At 37.9% G+C, this 19,027-nt stretch overlaps 1 protein-coding gene across 6 annotated transcripts in view; it reads left to right on the forward strand.

Moving 5' to 3' along the window:
- Window positions 1-18,256, forward strand: part of HIVEP2 (HIVEP zinc finger 2) — a 193,527-nt gene extending 175,271 nt beyond the window's left edge. For 5 of the 6 annotated variants that reach the window (XM_032274589.1, XM_032274590.1, XM_032274592.1 and 2 more), the window contains 5 exons: window positions 434-588; window positions 3,998-4,173; window positions 8,355-8,456; window positions 9,248-10,143; window positions 15,790-18,254. In XM_032274589.1, coding sequence (XP_032130480.1) covers window positions 434-588; window positions 3,998-4,173; window positions 8,355-8,456; window positions 9,248-10,143; window positions 15,790-16,614 — 2,154 coding nt within the window. In that variant the 3' untranslated portion in view covers window positions 16,615-18,254. Of the gene's footprint in view, window positions 1-433; window positions 589-3,997; window positions 4,174-8,354; window positions 8,457-9,247; window positions 10,144-15,789 lie in introns of all 6 variants that reach the window. The other variant, XM_032274591.1, reaches the window with a different exon arrangement.
- Window positions 18,257-19,027: the final 771 nt, after the last annotated feature.

Genomic DNA, 19,027 nt, shown 5'->3' on the forward strand with positions numbered 1-19,027 from the left:
TTATATCAGTTGTTATTTCCCCTTCGATAATTTTTGAGACTACTTCCCTAATTAGTATAGATTGTTTTCATTGCTACTTCAGAACATAGAATATGTCTTTTAAGTCTCTGACAGCATTGCACAGAGTGAGTGCTGAGTGTTTATGTACATATATATTTATATATAAAATATATATCTATTTATATTATATATATATATAATATATATATTATATATATATATAACAGAATGTTGAATTTATTCAGTAGAAACTGTCATTCTTACCAGATTTTATCCCTAGTGGCCCTTATTTTGTAAAACTAGTTCCTGGCCTTTTAGTACAGAATTTAGGATCATTTTCAGAGATCATGGAAGAATGGGAAATAGGGAAAGTGTCTTAGAGACTATGTTTTAGAGAAAGCATGTGAAATGATTCTCTCTTCTTGTCTTACAGATGAAACCTGATGCATCCTTTTTATTTGGCAGCAAACTGGAAAGGAAATTAGTGGGAAATATCTTAAAGGAAAGAGGGAAAGGAGATATTCATGGAGATAAAGATATTGGATCCAAACAAACTGAGCCAATCCGAATTAAAATATTTGAAGGAGGGTAAGGAAACTTAAGTGCAGATGTAAAATGTTCAGTTATAGGTCAGAGTAAATGGCCCAGAATGTCTTCATGGAAAAAGTGCTGTCTAATCTGGTTGGGAGCTGAAAGTGAATTCTTTTTATGTTTACATTTCTGAAGTCTGGCTGATAATAGATAAAAAGTTCATGCCCTTGCTTTTGGGTCTTGCTTTTCATGAAAACGTCCCCACTGGCTATCATTCAAGCCTCTTCCTTAAATTTTCACGCCTCTAATTTATCGTGAAATCTACTAAATTGGTCGACACTGATGTCATCTAAGTTCGTTCATTCTTTGATCATTTTATAGGTATTTGTTTTATTGATGGACATATTTTTATTCTATGCTTACAAAAATCAGATCATGTACAATCATGTATAATCTTCAAAACTAGTTAATTTGTTTATTTCTCTTATTATCTAAACTGGAAACTCTAATGTGATTTCACCAGTTCCATCAATATTCTTTTCTGTCCCAGGATCCAAGTCAGGATACCACATTGCACTCAGTTGTCTTGCCTTCCCAGTCTTCTCTGGTCTATGACACTTTCTTTGTATTCAGGAATTTCTTTTCAAATGTTGAGTCCTGAGTCATAGAAACGCAAGTAATAAGGTTCAAAGACTTTGTTATTTGTGTAATTAAGAAAAATTACACGTGTAATGTCTTGTTTTAGATTTTGATGAAATGTGTCTTTCATCCAGTCACATAGAAGGAAAAGCCTACCCTTATGCTTTTAAAATTTAAAAATTTTGAAGTGTACCAACCACATTTTGAAGATTATGATGTAATTAGCCTTATCTGTACAAAAAATCTATTATTTATATATTTTCATGGGCATGACTTTATTCCAATTATATTTGGAGGACAATAATGTCATTTGTTTGACTATAAAATGTGGAATGTTCAGTGAGGTGAAATAACCATTTCTCACCTAGCATTACTGCTTTGGAGATGGATCATTCTATTTGGTTCTCCCTTAAGTTTTGCCTCCTTTGGATGTCTAACATTTTCACCACTAAAACTGTATACAATTATTATATATAGTCATGAATCTTGTCTTGATATTTTTCGACATCTCCATCTTTGAACACAAACAAGAGAAATATAGATTTTATCTTTCCTCAGAGACTGAGAGGTCCCTGGGACTGAATCAATCCTCTCACATTCAGCAGCCTTCGTAGCAGTGCACTTGTACCAATAGATTAGCGAGACCTCCAAATTACTCTATGCTTTGGGGAGCCCATCTCCACTAATGAAGGACACAAGCAAAAAAGCGTATGTGAACATTTTATTGCTGTGTTTTGGTGATCCAAAAGGATTGTGCCCATTTTTCATTTCCTCCTCCTTTAATTGTCCGCTGTTATGGGCTGTGTCCCAGTTACTTCTTAATCTGTAGCCCAGTTTCTGCCTGGTGGTGACCAAGTGTTTTTTCCAAACCTTGTGTTACCTCCTCTTATTTTGGTGATTGCAAAGTGATAACTAAAAAAAAAAATAAATAAATAAATAAAAAATAAAGTATTACTAACCAAAATTTTAAGTGTATATTATCAAATTGATGGGTTCAATAATTTAGTTAAACATAGCTTTGAATTTTTTTCAAAATCCATCAATTCTCTTATCAAGTAGATTCATGGGCCTGTAGATATTGTATGATATTTTATTTGTACAGGTTTTTCTAATACATACTTATGTTTTATACAGAATTTTACTGTATTTTTATTCTGGAAGCAAGTTAATCAGCTAAGACATTGAAAATAAAATTATACTGCTTGAAGATAAAATACATTTCCCATCACTATGATGGTGGGCTATAGTAAGCTTGAGGTATCCTTCCTTGAAGAAAATCAGCTTTCTATAAAATTGTTTTAGTGTATATCCCTTAAGCAATTTCATCTAGTTAGGAGTAGAGAATAGTGAAATTTAAACATAAAAGATATTTGCATCTTTAGGGTTTTTTCTACTTTATTAAAAAAGACAAAGATAAAATTCAAAATAATTTTGAAGAACAAATGGAAATCAACATTCCTGGTAGAAGGGGGAAATTTAAAGGAACCAAAGACATGCAAAATTGATTTTTCATAGCTTTGATTCTACTTAACTCCCATCTGGATTGGTACTGACCAAAAAGTAGATAACGTTAAGATTAGATGTGAATCCAGAACAGAGTTGGTATTTAAATATTTGGATGGATTTTCTTTCTTAAAATTATTCCAATGGATTGGATGACTGAAGTTAAAGTTGCTTTTATTCTTGTTTGTGGATTAGCTAGGATAAAATGGGAAAGTTTATAATGCTCTTAGAATGTAAAAAAGTATAAATATAGTGCCTTTATCTAAATCTACAGTGGATTAGGGCATTTTGCATGTCAGTTTACCTTTGAAAGTTATGAAAAGAACTCCCCAAAAGGAATATCATTCCAAGAATAATATTAGGCCCAAAATTCTAGCCCAGCTTTGACTTAAGAGGTAATGGCAGTCATTGAATTAGTCCATATAATATTTCTGTATCCTATGACAAATCGTGTTTTATTGTATTTTAAAATGGAATGGTTGAGCACTGGGTAGATTTCTTCCCTTGATTATCAAAGAAAACACCTAAGACTGTTTTTCTAGCCGACTTGATTAAGCAAGATGACCTCAGATATCCTTTCCAACATCTCTATGAAAGCCTTCTGGAAACAAATGCAAATTTGATTAAAAATAGAATCTCTAGTTTTCATTATGTAACAGTACCTTGAAGAAGCTAGTTGAAATTTAAACTCCACATTAGTACAGATTCATGGTCTTTGGGAAGAGCAGATCAAATCTGTAGACAACAGTTGGTGAGCTGAGCTCACCCTGTGTAAACTAGAAATTTCTGACGCACTCTCGTGCCAGGATTGTAAAAATAGAGTAGGAACTTGCAATGAAGAATTCTATTATCAGTTATACTCATTTTAGCAAATTTAGAGGATTGTATGTTTGTACATGCACATCTTAGATGATGTAATGTTAACAAAAGATACATGATGAATATGCTGGTATGATTTTTGTAGGTCTCTTGATTGAAGACCATACTAGAATCCAATCCAAAGGTCTGCAACTCTGCAACTCTTTGAGGTTTGCATAAGTCAATTTGAACATCTATTTCCCAACTCTGTAAATTCACATGTAATAGTGGAGCCAATTCCATTTTGAATTCCATGTAGCATTACATTTTGTTTACAGTGCCAAATCTATTATCTAGTTCCTTCAGCCATTTACCACATAAATTTCACAGGCTTCATAGAAGTAAAGTTGACAAATTGTCAGTAAAAGACCCTCACAAAAATTTGCCATGCAAACAATTAGCTTTTGCTTTAACATAGCATACTAAGAATATTTGAAAACATACTGGATTTCCCTTTTTAAAACAGGTACAAATCGAATGAAGATTATGTATATGTCAGAGGACGTGGCCGTGGAAAGTACATTTGTGAAGAATGTGGGATTCGCTGCAAGAAGCCAAGCATGCTCAAGAAACACATCCGTACCCATACTGATGTTCGGCCCTATGTATGCAAGTTATGTAACTTTGCCTTCAAAACGAAAGGTACAAGTCTGACTTGTTTGAGAGGAAAAATACTTCTCTCTGGCTATTTAGACTTCTGAGTACTATTTTATAACTAACCTTCACCAACAATAAGATGGTTTTGTTTGTGAAAATATGATTCCACAAAATGTATTTTCTCCCTCAAGTAAGTGACCAAAGGTTGTATGTGAGACTGTGAGGCTCCTTTTATGACTTAATTAAGAGCAATAGACATAGGTCCAGGCCGGTTGTCTCCGAAGGAAGTGAGTAAGAATGCTCTGGATAGCTATTACTTCATGCTGGAAATGTTATGTGGTCTAGATAATATTTACACCAGTATTGAAATCCTGCACATGCTGTGGTATTAGAGAAGCAAGGCAGCAGCTGGGGAAAAAACATGTGCTCTTGGTCAGTTTCAAGATTATAAATAATGTAGAGACCCACACATTCCCAGGTGGGCCCCTCCATCTACAGTTGCATTAATTATGCATAGAAATTTGATAGCTTGTGTTCCCTGTTTTTATCAGCACAGAGACAATTTCTGACTCTGAGGACTTTACTGTTAGTCTTATAAAACTAGGACTTGCCTGGAAATTTTTTAAAAATCTGTTTTTGAGTGGGGCACAGCGGGGGTCGGGGGGCGAGAGGAGGGGGGGATAACACCTGGAGAAATGCCTGATGCAGGCAATGGTAGGGGCAGGGATGGAGACAGCAAACCACCATGGCATGTATATACTTATGCAACAATCCTGCAGGATGCAGAATATGCACACGTACCCAAGAGCCCAAATCCAATTAAAAAAACATAGAAGAAAAACAATAAAAAAGAATTTTATTTCTCAAAAAAAATCTGTTTTAACAGGTAGATTTATGTAAAAATATTTTACTCAAGGAAGTTACTTTGGTTATATTTCTATTTTTTGTAATATCATGAAAAAGTTCATAAGCCTGGTATTCTCAGAATACAAACAGTAGTGAATTAGAGGTTGTTTAACTTTTGCAGAAGTGTGCTTTACCTTAGGTTTAGTAGATACTATAGACACCCCTCACCACTTTAAATTTGCATAGTGATTAATCTGCTCTGATACTCTTCAAGAAAAATAAATATCAAGTAAAATAATCTTTGGCAGAGAAATGTACATCAATATCCTTTTATAGCTGAAAATCCTAAATTGCTTTATTGGTTATAGAAGTATAAATGGATAGCCTTCCAACATCTCTGTTTCTTTTTATTAAAAATGTATCTATATTACAGGAATGCCTCATTTGAAGCTGAAAAAAAGTGTGTGTTCATTTGCATTTCAAAAAACACCCATATGGTCTTTTTTTAAAATTTATATATATATATATATATATATATATATATATATATATATTTTTTTTTTTTTAATTGCACTTTAGGTTCTGGGGTACATGTGCAGAATATGCAGGATTGTTGCATAGGTACCTACATGGCAATATGGTTTGCTCCTTCCATCCCTGTCAGCTATATCTGGCATTTCTCCTCACGTTATCCCTCCCCAGCCTGCCTACCCCCCTCTGTCCCTCCCCTAGTCCCCCCGACAGACCCCAGTGTGTGATGCTCCCCTCCCTGTGTCCATATGTTCTTATTATTCAACACCCACCTATGAGTGAGAACATGCAGAATTTGATTTTCTGTTCTTGTGTCAGTTTGCTGAGAATGATGGTTTCCAGATTCATCCATATCCCTGCAAAGGACACACACTCACTGTTTTTTATGGCTGCATAGTATTTCATGGTGTATATGTGCCACATTTTCCTTGTCCAGTCTATCATGGATGGGCATTTGGGTTGGTTCCAGGTCTTTGCTATTGTAAACAGTGCCACAATGAACATATGTGTGCATGTGTCTTTATAATAGAATGATTTATAATCCTTTAGATATATACCTAGTAATGGGATTGCTGGGTCAAATGGAATTTCTATTTTTAGGTCCTCGAGGAATTAAATACCACTCACCTTTGCACACTCAAGCCTTTTATATAGAACTTTACTAAGAGATTCCCTAGGAGATAATAAAATAAAAACTTTGATTTTAGGAAATACTGCAAATTCGCTAGTCATTACAAATAATACATGTCTTCACTGGGCATATGAGTTTGCTGCAGGTATAGTTGTGGGAAAACTGGATGAAGAAATGACACGTCTCTAGACATTTTTAAAAATCAAATTAAGTCTGCCTCTGAATCATCATCTCCTGAAGGAAATCATTTATTCTTGGTCATTATTGGAGTTTCCTTGTCACCCTTTGGGAATATGCAAATGTCTCAGAATCAAAATGAGCAAAACATCCTGGGAAACCCTGCCAGTTTTCACCTCCGACTGAAATGCCTGTTGTCAAAACCCACATTGTCATCTGAGCACAGATGGAACGCCCTTGCACGACCAATCCCTTCTCCTTGTCTGTGCCACTTCTTCAGGGGCCTCCCCCGCCAATCTCCTTCCCTCTCCTTGTCCTTATGCATTACTTCCGCAGCTCATGACTTTCACAAACTAAAGCCATGGTGGGATTGTTTCAGATCCAGATATCTAGCTACAGACCTATTCTGAAGATGGGAGTCTAAAGCCTGACTATCCTTGGAATGGAGAGAAAAATGCAAAAGAAAGAAACATATACTCAAATCTAAACAAATCATCCTGACATGCTTAGCAGCCATACCTAGACACATCCACAGCACACTTGCACTCTGGCAGAAGCAGATGATTTCTATTAATTTATAGATACATTTCATTAATTTTCTAGATTTAAGGATTCTTGAAATGTCTATAACATTTTTGAGCTCTTTTAAAAATTGTAGATAAAAGTTTCGATAAATAAGAGCAGTGGGGGACCTAGAAATATTTCTGTGTTTAGAATTATCACAACAGCAAGTAAAATGTATAAATATATAAGCAATAAGTAAATAATACAGCAATATGAATAAAATAATAAACAACAGTGTCCCAGTTTTAACTGTGGCTCATGCACGAATAGCAAGCTTAACACCCCTACAAGAGGAATAAACTATGCCAGCAGGCTGAGTTTCCACAGAGATTTCACAGAGTCTTCTCTTAAAGTATTTGTTGGCACATTGTTAAAGCATTGTCAAAGGTACAGTCAAAGGTATGGCTGTTTTCACTGAAGTAATGTAAAGGCTCCTTCCAACTGAATGAGTTCCTGAATCTCTTTTGATGATAAGTTATGTGGCATAGAATTTATGTGTGCGTGTGTGTGTGTGTGTGTGTGTGTGTGTGTGTGTGTGTGTATTTTTTTCTATAGATTCCAGGTCAAGGGGGATTGGATCAATGTTTTCAAAATTTCTCATAATTCATGAAGTAGTTATATAAATTATATATATAATTTATATACACACACATATATACACATAAAATTATATATGCCATTATCATTATAACATATTCAGCATGAAACCTTTCTTTTTTCTTAGCATGATAGGAGCCTGAAGATAAATAAAATAAAAATGGAATGCTGCTGCTCCAGAATTTTAGAAATTGCTCTCATAATGTTTGCTAACATATGCCAGACAGATAGATGCTAAATCCTGGAATAATGCTACCTATGAGTAGTTAGCTAATTATTTGTATGGATCTTTCAATGCACGGACAAAGTTGGCCCTCACATTAGTTTGTATGTATTTTTCTTCTGAACGTTGAGGATCCTTGGAGGTTACTATATAGCTGATCAATGACAGAAGGTTGGGACCCAGTGGGTGTGTTGAGGATATTTCATTCTGAAGTATCTCTGAGGTGTGTGGCTAGCTTGTGTTTCCATGTTTATGTGGAGACTCAGTACATCACCAATTCCATTATGTGCAGCTCTTGAATCCCACCCAGGAGGCTGATACACTGGGTAAATATGAGATCCCGTCCCAGGCAGAAAAGTCTGGGATTTTCAGTCTTGCTTGGTGCCTACTCTTGAAAAGATGTGACCCTGGACTTTCACATTTCTTCTAGAATAAAGAAAATCTGAGACTGGGCCAAAGCTTTCAGGGATTGGTATCTTCAGAAACCAGATTATTCTTCTTAAGGTTGAAGCAAGGGGTAGTGGCTAGAAACAAATTTGCATTACATGATGAATGTAATAAAATTAGTTCATTTCACATTGAATTTGGAGCAGTCATCAGTAGTTATTAATCTGATAACCAACTGATTTCTCTTCTTTTTGTGGTTACATTTTCCAGGTAACCTAACAAAGCATATGAAATCCAAAGCACATATGAAAAAATGCCTGGAATTGGGAGTCTCAATGACATCGGTGGATGATACAGAAACTGAGGAAGCAGGTATATCATAATTTAGTTGACAGACCTCTTCACTATGCGCACTGGAGCTCTGTGGCTGAGGTGGTAAAATAAGTTTAGATATTTTTTAAAAGTGATCTCTTTTCATTTTATTAAATACTAAATATAGGAAATAAACCTGACACATTGAATTTCTTGAAACCTACTGAGAAGTGCACTTCAGTTTTGACTCTGAAGGCAAAAAAGGCCTTACTATGAAAATACTTCTATTTAGAGCCATGAAGGGAATAGAATTGCACTTGCTTTGTGATCGCGAATTAGATTTTATGAGGCTTTTGGGGAAATTTGAAAAGCATTTTAATGTATTATTATTCCAGTTAAGAAGAAATCCAGTAGGAAAACAAACAAACATCATTGACCTCAGTGGAGAACCTGGAGGTTGGCCAGACCCCCTGAGATACATCACTTAGACGTACGCTTGTACCTGAGCTTGCAGAGACAGGCTGTTGCATTGGTTTTCCATCTAGCATCATCATTAACATCATCCATACTCAGTTGTTGAGGATTTTCTGTGAGTGGGGTGATGTCTGAGATATAAGATCCTACTGTGGAATCTTTCTTGTAAGTTGGGGATGAAAAAAATAGATATATCAGAAGATAGAATGAATGCAGGGTCACACAGGTAAGTGCCTCATTTTATAGGAGTTACCAGACATAACTGTCTGCGGGCACTAGGGATTGGGAGAAGCTTTTGGAAAGAGATGGGGCTTAAATAAGACCCTGACCTTGACATTTGAATCTTGATCTCCATTATCTTTGTTCAATTGTTTCAGAAAATATAGAAGATTTGCACAAAGCAGCAGAGAAGCATAGCATGTCCAGCATTTCAACTGATCATCAGTTCTCAGATGCCGAGGAATCGGATGGTGAGGATGGAGATGATAATGATGATGATGATGAAGATGAGGATGACTTTGATGACCAGGGAGATTTGACACCAAAAACGAGATCAAGAAGCACCAGTCCTCAGCCTCCTAGATTCTCCTCCTTGCCTGTGAATGTTGGCGCCGTACCCCACGGGGTTCCTTCAGATAGTTCCCTGGGACATTCTTCATTGATCAGCTATTTGGTTACTTTGCCAAGTATTCGAGTTACTCAGCTTATGACACCCAGTGACTCATGTGAAGATACTCAGATGACAGAATACCAGAGGCTGTTCCAGAGCAAAAGTACAGACTCGGAACCAGACAAAGACAGATTGGACATACCTAGTTGTATGGATGAGGAGTGCATGCTACCTTCAGAGCCTAGCTCCTCTCCCAGGGACTTCTCACCCTCAAGCCGCCATTCCTCACCAGGTTATGATTCTTCACCCTGTCGAGATAATTCACCAAAGAGGTATCTGATACCTAAAGGAGATTTATCTCCCAGAAGACACTTATCACCTAGGAGAGATCTGTCACCCATGAGGCATCTTTCACCAAGAAAGGAAGCTGCATTGAGGAGAGAGATGTCCCAAAGAGATGTTTCACCAAGAAGGCATTTGTCTCCAAGGAGGCCAGTGTCTCCTGGGAAAGATATCACAGCGAGAAGAGACCTCTCTCCTAGAAGAGAGAGAAGATACATGACCACCATAAGAGCGCCATCTCCCAGAAGGGCTTTATACCATAACCCGCCATTGTCCATGGGGCAGTATTTGCAAACAGAGCCAATTGTATTGGGGCCTCCTGTAAGTATAATTCACTTGTCTTTCTAATATATAAGTGGAAGCACACTGGTGCCTCCTGATAATGCACTGGTGTGAAATTTAGTATAGCATGGGTATCTGTCATGGGTGGAGTGAATCTGGCTACTGAAAATAGCGGGGAGACATTTCTGTCATATGCCATTGTCAGTAACATGTCTGTGGCATTATCCAAAGTGTAGTATTGCATCAGAGCAGCAGTGCATTCCCAGTGGGAACAAGTGAGGCCTTTCTGAAGGCTTTCCAAACTTAAGTAATTATAGACGTGAGCTGAAGCCTTTTTGTAAGTAAAAAAGATGAAGGCTTTAGAATGGCATAACTGCATGGATGTGCACTCACAGGGATATTTAGGCATCACTAATATAACTCATCACCAGGTGTGGATTCCGATGCAGTTGTTAACCTTGACTTTCAGAAACTTTTATTTTTTTAATTTATATTTTATTTATTTATTTTTTGAGACAGGGTCTTACTCTTTCACCCAGGCTGGAGTGCAGTGGCATGACTTTGGCTCACTGCAACCTCCGCCTGCCAGACTCAAGCAATTCTCCCATCTCAGCCTCCCGAGAAGCTGGGACTACAGGTGTGTGCCACCATGCCTGGCTAATTTTTTAATTTTTTGGTAGAGATGGGGATTCACCATGTTGGCCAGGCTGGTCTTGAACTCCTGACCTCAAGTGATCCACCTGCCTTGGCCTCCTCAAGTGCTAGGATTACAGGCATGAGCCACTGCGCCCGACCTCAAAAACTTCTTTTTTAATACACTCATTACCTTGCCCATCGTGAGTGGACATGTGAAACTGGTCAGGGACAAGGAGAGGAAAGAATGACACACTTGGTATGTTTATAAATCAAAGACATGAGCATGTCTGTTTTTCTTGCCATGACTACCATCAAATGCACTTGCTCAGTGGAAGCATGGGCCCAAGGAGAATGGGAAGTCAGGAGAGCTAAGCGAGAATGTGCGAAGATTTCTATGATGTGCCTTCATTATAAATGAAAATAACAGTAGCCATGATGGATTACATTTAAGTAGTAGGTTTAATACAAATTCATAAAAAGACCACCAGTCTTGCCTAATTCCATAGGTCCGTAGACTGTGGTCTCTTTCAGTTTGCGTAGGATTTTAAAAAATCAATAAATCATGCACTTAGCGTAGACAGAGGCATGACACCTTTGGAATCTGTCTGCCCTGAATGTGTTTGATTTCCTGCTCTACTCTTTGTTTTACTCTCTTGCTCCGGATCTCTGTGTCATGTGCATCAGCACCATCTTTCACAGCCAGAGGAGACACTGCCAGCTCCCAGCTCTGTTTTATCACTGCCCTGTCGGCCAGTTTTCTCCCTCTCATCACCTTCCACCAGCCTGAATCCTGAGCTCAGCCTGTCATTTTTTAACTTTAGGAAAGCTGCTGCATTCCTCTCCCCACTCCCTGCATGGCGTTTTCACAAGTCTGGTACCAACTTCATCTTTATGAAACAAATCTTGCAGAAACATGTATAGCAATTGGGATTCTGTTAGCAACATCCCAGTGTTGAGTGCTGCTAATAGATTAGCAAGCTAATAAGACAAAGAGGTACATTTACACAGGTTTTGGTGCCTTAGCAAAAGTAGGAAAAAGGGATCTTCTTCAGTTAGTGCCACTGCAGCCCAAAGAGAACTGTAAATCTCCTGGATCATGGGATACCAAGTCTGAGGTGATACATGCTTTCTCTGGTGTACACGCAGTGATGCTGGCAGGGTGTGTTAGACAAGTCTCTCCCTGCATCCCTGCAGCTCCTGTTCTAGTGTTGGCCAGGTGGATTGAGAGCGGCATTTGTGAAAGAGTGGTGCATACTCAGTCAACTGCAAACATGCAGTTTTTTCAGTCAGAAAAAGTAAGACTTTAGTGCAAACATGCTGTGGTTATAAATAATTATAGCAACCCACAGTCAAGTTGGGCAAAGGAATTGAAAGAGGGGCCTAAGGGAGTTCATGTGATTTTTAGATATATGCCCAGGAAGTTGGAGAGAGATGAGTTTTAGTAGTCACTGAGCTTGTACCAGTTTTTGATGTTGGTTTGTTTTGTTTTTAAATACCAGATCATTAGTATATTTTATAATGTTAAACTTTATCATTTATGACGCTTTTGGTCTATTACCTAGTTTAATTCTCTTTAGAGATTGTATAGCCTGCTGCATTGTTCACATGATATGAAGGAACAGATATGGGAATCCTCCCTGATGCACGGACAGCTGGTCCCAAGCACTGCCCACTTTATGCTTTCTCACACCACAGGATACTGACTGTGATGTGAAGGGACCTTCTAGCTCACTGTGACATAGTCATATTCTGGCTGTGTTTGGAGTGATGGTGATCATAGGAAACACAGGTTTGGAGGAAATGAATGAATTCAATTGTAGATTATGTTAAGTGTATGTCCATATTTATGTATACAGACATACACACATATGTACATACACAGACATCTGTATATACATCTATATGTCATCTACCAGACCTATTACCCCACTCATCTCTTCAACAGTGCGGCAGTAGGGACCTCTGGACACAAATGATGAGAGGGAGGGAGGAGAGCAACAGGCTTCCTGCCACCCTGTCAGTTCTGCCAGTGCCCTCGGGTTAGTTTTAATTTTAAGATAGATAAATGATAGATAGATAGATAGATAGATAGATAGATAGATAGATAGAATGAAAAGGTAAGAATCTTTTATCCATTTATTCAGTATTTACTGAATTTGAATTTTTGAGAGTCTACTACATGTGGTTCAAGGATGAAAATGAAATATATTATGGCTTGTGGCCTCATCCTTTTTTCAATAAATACATTTCCTTTTCCATTTTAAAACTTTTGTAGATAAATAGCAGAAAGAAAGACAAAGGTGTGTCCAGGTCCTCAGTATGTAGTGTAGATGAGGATCATGTCTAGTGAAACAGCCAACGTTGATTCCTATCCCTTGCTTTCTGCGCGATCCTGGGCAAGTCACTTAACCTCTTGGCCACAGTTTTTTAATTGATTTCTGGCAGCCAGGGAGGTGGCCCATGCAGATTTCTGTCCCTGAAAGAAGGTGCCATTCAGCTGTAAGGAATGTAGTGGGCAGAGAGCCTCATGCTGGCATGTCGGGACCTTCAGGACAGGCCTGTTTTCAAGCCAAAGCCATGCTCTCCCTGCAGCCCCATCCAGTGACTGAGCACAGATGCTTCACCTCTCCCTCCTCTGCTCCCTGCTGCCCCCAAGGAGGCTCTTGCTCTTCTATGTCCCTCTCATCATTTGCATCTAGAGCTCCCTACTGCCATACGGTTGAAGAGATGAGTGGGGTAATAGATCTGCTACATGGCATATAGATGTATATATAGATGTCTGTGTATGTACATTTCTACATGTGTGTATATGTCTATATATATATATATATATGCACATACACTTAACACAATCTACCTTTGAATTCACTATTTGCTTTTCCATGACAAAATTTTTCTTACTGAGATTTAATAAGATGGGAGTTTGTTCACCACATTTATAAGGCCCAAACTACAAAACAATAGGATTGCAACTGGAGTAAAAACCAAAGTAGAGAAAACTTATGGGAAGTTTCTTTGGAGGATGAAGAAAGGGTGAATGGGAGGAGAGAGAATATGTAGAATATGTGGAAATGCCTGATGGGGCTTGGAGCGCTGGAAGTGGCCACATGGTAGAAATTCTACTTGTACATGTGGCTCTGTGGTGAAAATCATTTCATTTCTGATCAGTAAAGGGCTGAATTTGAAACATTTATTAGTAGCACCCACAAGATTTTATTGGATTTAGAACATGTCGAATAGTATTGTAATTTTAGAGGACAAATCATGACTCCATTTGTCAGCCTGGAGTTGGAGATCTCAGCTCAGTTTACATTATAGGACATCTCTCTCTGACTTCTGTTCACTTCCTCAGTCCACCACAGATCCACATTCTGATTGGTTGTATGCAGTGGAGGTCATGGAATAGCCACCAGAAGTAAAATGGAAAATTAGCCAACCTAGATTTATTTTAAACTTTGAGTCTGTGATCGCTATGATTAAAAGAAAACCTACTTATCTTTAAAGATTGTTACTGTAGGCATTGCAGGTCTTCCTTTCAAACTGGTGTTTGATGAAGGAGACATGCCTTTTCCAAGCCCGATTAAACACAAGGGGGATTTTGTGTGTGTGCAGAATTTAAATGATTCTTGTAACACAAAATTCTCACCTTTCCCAGAGTGTGAGGTCCTGGTAATGATAGTATTGATGATTACACCATTTCACTCACACTTTCAGGAGAACCCATGTTTCCAGCTTGTATATGATATATCACAGAGCAAGATAAGAGCTAAGCATCTCAGAGAGTAGCAGAAATCACAATCTAGATAGAACTGGATGAATCCTTAATGGTATAGAGCATAATTTGAATTTTAGCACTGAAACACTCTTGAAATGAATTAGAACATTTTCTTTGGCTCTATCCTGGACTACTACCATACTGTACAGGTTTCTGTCTATCTATCTGTCTATCTATCTATCTATCTATCTATCTGTCTATCTTTCTATCTTTGATTCTCAATAAATAGAAAAATAAATGAATTCCTTTTTAGATGAAAATCCATTCAAAGAGTGAATCACAGCAATTGAAAAGATGATAATATCATTAAAACCTGATTTGACAATCTAAGTTGTATTTCACTACAGAAATAGTATAGAAAATAAATTCTCCATTTTCAGGACTAAGACTATGAAATCTGAAATTCTGGCTGAGCATTTTATGCATCCTTAATTCATTGACTGCCAACAAGATATTGAGGTGGAAATAATAATATGAACAAAAGCATTAAGATGTCGTCATTTTTGGTACCCTGCTATGGAGTTGAACATAAGTTGTTAACTGTAATAATAATGTTAACTACTTCTATGGTGGATAGTTTCCTTTAAAAAAATTATTATTGATGTGAGACTTAAATGGCCTTGATTTGCTATTGGACAAAGAAGCTGGTCTCCTGCATTGAATATCTCCTGGCAGGAATATATTCCTTTAGACCGCTGTCTTACACATTGGAGGAACCAGTTTGTGGGCCTCACCACCATTTTGTCATCTGTTCTGTGGAAAATTTTTTTTAAAAAGCCAATTTTCAGGCCTGTCATTCCAATTATATACTCATCAACACTTAAGAAAAATATTAAAAATCTGTCCAGTACAGTAACAGATGGTAATCTTTTTATTTCCTTTTGAATTAAAAAAATCTATGATTAATGTTTATTAGTGTTTTTTTGCTCAGTAAACTCTTTCTGCTAATTATTCATTAATTTTTCATTCTCTCTTATGAAAAAAACAGAGCTGAAATGTGTCTCTGTGCCCAGTGGAAAACACCCTGGCTGCTTTATCACCTTCCTGTTTAAAAACAAAAGCAACTTTTCACAGGCTGACACCTTTATATAAGGATTATAAAAGATAGCAGAGAAATCTCTTTTGTCTTGAAAAATGAAAAGTTGATCAAAGGATTAGGTATTGAAGCCTATCTAGGTAGTGAATATGTGAGTGGGTGAGTGAGCTAATAGCTTGACCTAAGAATGAAGAGTAGCAGAATCTGAATGTTGTGCTTTCTTTGCTTCTCTGTGCAGAATTTAAGAAGAGGATTACCTCAGGTTCCTTACTTCAGTCTCTATGGAGACCAAGAAGGTGCTTATGAACATCCAGGCTCCAGCCTTTTCCCTGAGGGTCCTAATGACTATGTCTTCAGTCATCTTCCACTCCACTCTCAGCAACAAGTGCGAGCTCCTATCCCCATGGTGCCCGTTGGTGGGATCCAGATGGTTCACTCCATGCCCCCGGCCCTTTCCAGTTTACATCCTCCACCCACATTGCCCCTGCCAATGGAGGGCTTTGAGGAGAAGAAAGGTGCGTCAGGGGAGTCCTTCTCCAAGGACCCCTATGTGCTTTCTAAGCAGCATGAGAAGCGAGGTCCTCACGCTTTGCAGTCCTCTGGTCCACCTAGCACTCCCTCTTCTCCTCGGCTATTAATGAAACAGAGCACTTCGGAAGACAGCCTAAACGCAACAGAGCGGGAACAGGAGGAAAATATACAGACTTGTACAAAAGCCATTGCCTCACTCCGGATTGCCACAGAAGAGGCAGCTCTGCTTGGGGCAGATCAGCCAGCACGGGTGCAGGAGCCCCACCAGAACCCCCTGGGAAGTGCACATGTTAGCATTAGACACTTTAGTAGACCTGAGCCGGGTCAGCCCTGTACCTCAGCCACCCACCCTGACTTGCATGATGGTGAAAAGGACAATTTTGGTACATCACAGACTCCATTAGCTCACTCCACGTTTTACAGCAAGAGTTGTGTGGATGACAAGCAGGCGGACTTTCACAGCAGCAAGGAGTTATCTTCAAGCACAGAGGAGGGCAAAGATCCTTCATCAGAAAAGAGTCAGCTACATTGATCTGCGATGCATGGAGACTTTCATTTCCACATTTTCCCATTTTTTTGTTTTTGTTTTTCTAGAAATGGAGGTAATCAAGTTTATAGCATGCCTGTCCTAAGTTACAGTAGTTTGCTATTATATATACTTTTGTTATATCAAAAGAATTAGGTAAATTAACAAGTCATCATGAGCCTGACCAAAACAAAATTTGAAATTAACCTATTGGGTCTGGTACTTTTAAAATTGTACAGATGTTTGTGCCTTTTCTTTACTTTGCTTATATTCTTATAAGCATTTTTTAGCAGTAATTTGTACATATTTTAGAATTTGTGTATCTGCTTTGTAATAAATGTAATTTCTTTCCTTTTTTGGACACTTGGATCTAAATGATGTAAAGCAAAACAGCATCAATATATATGTGAGGTTGCACTAAAACATATTTTTATATGATTAAAACTGAACAGCTTTTATGTACAGCTCTGATTCTGTAATACTAATATTTATTTACTTTGTTTCATAAATTGTACATTTTTTCTTAATGTTGTGGATTGCTTTTCTATGTGAAGCATGGGATTTACTGTTGCGTAACTAGAACAAAAATGTACATTGTAAACAAGATATTTAAAGTAGAGTATCTTATTCTGCACTTATGCATTAGTTAAAAAAAAAGATAAAGGATGTATCAGTCAGTTCTTAACTCTTGTATATTTTTTTGTCTCTTGTTTGCTGGATTGACTATAACTTAAGTGCTGATTGTGATTTTAAAATGATAGTACCGTAAAGCATTAAAGTAAACAATGTGCTATTGTGAGTTTTTTCAAAGCTTTATAAATCAGTTATAAATAATATTAAAAGTATTTGGTCTTATGTGAACATGTTGATCTATATACTCATCTAAAAATATGGGAAAACATTCCACCCCATGTAAATATGTACAAGTGCATCACTGGTACAATTTTATGTAACTTGTTGGACACTAGGTTGCTACAGACCTATGCTAGGTGTCTTTAAAAAATTAAAGTGACAAAGCACATGGGACTGTGTAGAGCTTGGTTATCGGCCGGCCCGGTGGCTTGGCAGGCAGCGCTGTGCGCTGCTCATGGTGAAGACCTGGGCTTAGCAATCTCCTTATTTCTTGCTACACAGGATGGTGACTGGAACTAAGGCTACACAGAGGGTCGCACTTGGACTCTGAGGGTTGGGTGTGGAAGGGGGAAAAGGGGTTGGAGACCTGTTCCCCAGCTCTTCCTGTCAGCCAGTTTACATGGGAACAGGGTTAACATCTGTGTTAAGGGAGGTCACCTTACCCTTCTGCACAGGGGAAGAGTGTCACACTCCTGGCTATCTCAGGGGGAATGGGGAAAAGAATCTTTCAAGGGCAAAGAACTCGTGGGAGGATGATGTCTGTTGTATGTAATACTCACAATGGCTTTTGGCTAGTGTTGAAGGTGGGAAGAGCCTTTGTAGGTCCAGAAGAGTGGAAGAGAGGGAGGGGTACAGCAACGTGCACAGGCACGCACATGTGTGCACGCACACACACAATCTGGGTTATCTTTGTGCTATATAGTGGATTATAATTCTGTGAAACCAAGTTTGTATATTGAATTACATTAAGGAGTGTTCTTTAAAAAGAGAAATAAATATACAATTACATGCTTGAGGTGTCTAGTTCTTATGTGTTGCTTTACATTTTAATTTCCCAATTTTGTTTCTAAAGAAATTTTGATACTAGCAACATACCGTCTGTGCTTTTAAGTCCTAGGTTCTGCCCATCCTGAGGTATGCTGAGTCTGAATGCTTTTAACAAGTGAGAAGACAGTCATTGGCGTCCATAGGTCATCTGATTAGAACAAGATAGTGGTCACCAAGGTGTGGGACCCAGAAATAGACTTATCCAAACCTCAGCATGGGCCTGGGCAGCATATGTTGCATCTGAACAGAGTCATGAATAAAACAAATTATCATTTTCCCTTCTGCTTCTCTTGCAGTATGCATACTTATCTGAAATTCCACTGTGGAAACTTCTTTCCTTTTGCCAAGGTGGCTGAAGCTAAGAATTAACTGAAATATATCAGAAAATACCCACAAATCACAGTTCTTTTATTAGAAAGAGTAGAACGTTTTTAATAATAAAAGCAGAAGCTCATTAAAAGTCAAAACCTATTAGTATTTCCACTATAAAAATCTAAAATTGGAGGATTTACAATGTACCCATTTGCTTTTATGAGCCAGACTGTCTTTTTAAACTGTATTTTACAAAGGTGAATTAAAGGTCAACACAGACACTCTAAGAAGAACCTTTTGATTATTTGGGGTGATCTGTGTGTTGTATTCCTCATTGTTGTGTGCGTGTGTGTGTGTGTGGGTGTGTGGGTGCGTTGGTGATCTCAGGCCAAATCAAATTACTCTGTTTCTTCCTCTATCTAATTCA

The sequence above is a fragment of the Sapajus apella genome, unplaced genomic scaffold (assembly GCF_009761245.1).
Source record: "Sapajus apella isolate SASKATOON/1434 unplaced genomic scaffold, GSC_monkey_1.0 scaffold6, whole genome shotgun sequence".
NCBI lineage: Eukaryota > Metazoa > Chordata > Mammalia > Primates > Cebidae > Sapajus > Sapajus apella.